General features: G+C 38.1%; 1 protein-coding gene across 1 annotated transcript in view; it reads right to left on the bottom strand.

Annotated features, from left to right (window-relative positions):
- LOC107081697 (neural-cadherin-like) overlaps positions 1-3979 on the bottom strand; it is a 239960-nt gene that overhangs the window by 107532 nt on the left and 128449 nt on the right. Inside the window, exons 5-6 of the mRNA XM_015369928.1 lie at positions 1021-1132; positions 252-501 (exon numbers count right to left, since the gene is read on the bottom strand). Coding sequence (XP_015225414.1) covers positions 252-501; positions 1021-1132 — 362 coding nt within the window. The remainder of the gene's footprint in view (positions 1-251; positions 502-1020; positions 1133-3979) is intronic.

Genomic DNA, 3979 nt, shown 5'->3' with positions numbered 1-3979 from the left:
GAGCGAGACATGCATCTGGCTGTTGTCAGGTTAGTTCAGCATGGGGGTGAGTAGAAAATGAAGGCTAATCATGTTTTGGGTGTACTATTCCTTTAATATATTTGAATCCTTGCCCTGTTTTTTATTTCATGCTTTTCTGTGTCCCCATGAAAACAGGCTGGCCCCCTGGTACATTTGGTCTAGAACCGTCACTGAATCCACACCAAGCTGAGCAGATATGAGCGAATGATGAGACTGGGGAGGATTCTTACACGCTCTGGGAGAACACCGGCGCCTCATCGTTGGTGTTGGCCACACGGACGCGGACAGAGGCCGTCCCAGTTCGAGGAGGCGTCCCCGCATCCACCGCCACCACTACAAACTCATAGATGTGATTGGGCCGCTCGTAGTCCAGGCGACGGGCGGGGCTGACCACGCCCCCGGAAGTGATGTCAAAATCGGCACTCGGAATGAAGTAGGAGAGCTCCGAGTTCACGCCGGAATCACAGTCACGAGCGAGAACTGAGGGGAAAAGGCGGGAGAAATTATTCTAAAAAATGTCAAGGACAAAAAAGACACGGTTGGACAAAGAGAAAAGAATGAGACAAGGACATGGCAGAGAAGAAGGTAAAAACTAAAACCAAAAAAAGGAAGGCATAAACTGAAAATGTGAAATGAAAAAAGGTACAAATGAATTAAAGAGGAATGAATAAGAAAATATGGTGGAAAAAAGGATGGTGGAATAAAGAAGAAAGTAACAAATAGAAAACAGTTTGAAAGAGAAGCTTTTGGACCTGGGATTTGGAAATAATGAAAAAAAAATTAATAAAACACAAACCTAAAATCAGAGATAGATGCTGAGGTTCTACAAAGATTTTAAACTTTAAAATGATTTTAAAACATTGGAGGGCAGAGAGTGAAGAAGCATAAAGAGCAGAAGAACAGAAACTACAAATATGGATTAATAAAAGGAAAGCATCAACAGGATAGCGGAAAGGAACGGGTCTCTTGCAGCAATCTCCTCTGGTTCGTTGTTGTTACCTTGCAGCAGTGAGGTTCCAGCTGCGACGCTCTCAGGGATGTTATCTCTGGTGTAGATGGAGTGAAGAAACTCTGGGGTGCAATCGTTTTCATCCGTGATGTGGACAACAACCTGGAGAAAACAGCTCACTTAGATTTTTCTACAACGAATTCATGCAATGCTTTTTTTTTTTTTTTTAGATTTAGATTAACTTTATTGTCCCAAAGGAAATTTGATTTGGGTAGAGACTCTGGCTGCTACATAATCCAAACTATGTGTCACACTTAGGGTTGTCAAAAGTATCGATACTTTTTTGAGTATCGATTACTTTTCAGGGATACAAAAATGAATAGGATCCTTATTGGTCCTCATAAACAGACTCAGATTCACTCTGATTATAAGCATCAGTGGTCAATCTATAACTCGACATACCAAGGACATATTTCACCAAACAATCCTGCTATATCAATATGTTAAAGTTTGATTTAATTTTATATTTAACTACATTAAGCATAAAGCATCAAATAATGAAGGTAAACCCAGGCGGATGCAGTTCAACAGCTAATTTTGTCAGGGTTGGTGGATGGATGTTGTTGTGGACCCAAAAGCAGTAGTAGAAGAGGCAGAGATAATTTTTGCAGTTTTAATGGTGATCAGAAATAAATCATAAATCCTGAAATAACAGGCTGAGAACTCACAATCAGGAGAAACATGCAAGAAGAAATTAAGAGAATCCAGGACTGAGGAACTGCAGACGAGGAGTTTATATGGGAGACAGAACAAAGAGTGGATTAATCAGTTAATTGGGAGCAGGTGTGGACAGAAGCAGCTAGAAAGGAGCCAAGGGGAAAGGAAAGGGCCACTAGGGGGCAACAAAGAGTAACCAGGGAAAACAGCGTTTACCAGTAACTATTAGGGATGTCAAAAGTATCGATTATTTAAAAAAGTATCGATAATGAAACGTTGTATCCGGATACAATACTCATTTTCAAAAGTATCAATACAGTGCCACCACCAGTGGCACCTAAACAGTCATTCATCTAAAGAGCAGAATAGAGGAAAATGCACTTTCTGAAAACTTTGGGATTGAAAAATTCTGTGCACTTTTCACTTTTTGTTTCTTAACCGGTTTGGCTAGTGTCATTGCTATGTGTGCAAAGCATATCCAAGTAAGGAAAACTTACTTGGATATGCTTTTTCAAGCTTGCTTAATACTGTGCAAACAACCTCAAAATATTGTTCGTATTGTTTATTGTATTTTAATTATTAATCAAAATATTTCTGTTGAAATTTGGAGTTTTTATTCTTGTGGTATCTAAAATGATATCGAGTATCGAATATTTTCCTTAGTATCGGTATCGAGTTGAAAAGTTTAGTATCGTGACAACCCTAGTCACACTGCATTCACACATAAAAACACCACAATAAATAAATACATAAGGAAGCATGTTACATTACATTCACAATAAAACAATTTGGGGAAAAATGTACAAAAAACCTTCTTTAAAAAGTCTGTTATCAGAATCAGAAATACTTTAATAATCCCAGAGGGAAATTACTTTTGTTACACGCTCCAGTTACAGTTTTATATAATTATATCATATTAGATAATGCATAAATAAAAAAGCATGTTTAGTTTACATTTTTAACACCATTGCCTATTCCACGATCTACTGCTTGATACTGTTTATTGCTTTAATGGAAAGCGGAACAAATTAGTTCTTATAGCGGTTCAATCTACAGGCAGGGACTCGACCTGAAGGAAGAAACTGATACTCTGAATAAAGAATATAATTGGGGTCTGAGATGATTTTCTCAAGTAAGTTTGGCCGTCATTTGGACAGTTTTATGTAAATACTACTGTCCTGCACTGCTAACATGAAACAGTCATGAAGGTCTTATATTTTCTATCTAGCTACATAAAGTGCATAAGGTGACTGCATGTTTGCTATGAGTCACAAGCGGTCCTCTAAGATGTCTGCACATTTAAGCTTTGCATAAAGTCACTTCAGTTTTTAAAGTTTTTATAATTAATTGTAAATTTTGTGTTTTGTGATGAAACTGTTGTAAGTCAGTTATAACGGTTACACCACAAGAAGAATTAAAAACAAAAATAAATAATATGAACAGAAAGTCTGAAGTGGTGTACAGTAGAATAAAAGTATAAATTTTTACTGAAAAAGAGTGTATATGGCTATTTTATTCATTTTGATAGGTTGGAAATATATAAATATTTAAGTCTGATCACTATGACAACGTCGACATGAACAACTTCTCAGCGTTACATTTCTCAGATTAAAGCCGGTCAAAAAAGAAGCCAAATAAGCATAAACATTGATCAAGGTTCGGAGCATTGGTGTCGACGGAAGGAAGCAAAGAGGCTCGGAGGGGCAATTGCAGCTTTTTTAGTTAAATATTTGGTTTGGTTAGCATTAGCATTGGCGGACCTGGCAAATGGCTGGCAGACAGTACAGAACATGGGACACTTAGGCCGTTTCTCAATATGTGTACTTGTGCGTTCTCATATGCTTATGTGCGGTTAGCCAGGGCTAACCACAGCGAAGTACTGTGGCTCTGATGGCGATTTTTCTGTTTTATTTGCCAAAATGTTCATTTGATTTGTGTTTATCTGACTGTGATATTTATTATTCCGCTAATAAATGAAAAAAAAAAAAAATTTTATTGAGGTGAAATGTAGCTCCAGACGAGCTGAGAGTGTGGTGAGTGTGGTACTCTTCTCTTCCAATTGACCCATATTTATGCTGCGTGCTCCTGTTCACCCCAAGCTACTTTCCTGTGTTCTTCTCATGAAAAGGACATAGGGACCCCTATTTCATCATTCTGCTTCCTTCTATCTCTATTCTCCTGCTCTGCAGAATCTGTTAGTACAATCTCTAACGTTCTGCTCTCTCTGCTTTTTCTCATAGTAGCTTTGCCTCTTCTTCCTGTTAAAAGGGAGTTTATCCTCTCCACTGTCGC

This window comes from Cyprinodon variegatus, unplaced genomic scaffold, assembly GCF_000732505.1.
Source record: "Cyprinodon variegatus isolate N-32 unplaced genomic scaffold, C_variegatus-1.0 Scaffold0, whole genome shotgun sequence".
Taxonomy (NCBI): domain Eukaryota; kingdom Metazoa; phylum Chordata; class Actinopteri; order Cyprinodontiformes; family Cyprinodontidae; genus Cyprinodon; species Cyprinodon variegatus.
The sequence above is the reverse complement of the archived record's forward strand: the minus strand, read 5'-3'. Positions and strand labels throughout refer to the sequence as shown.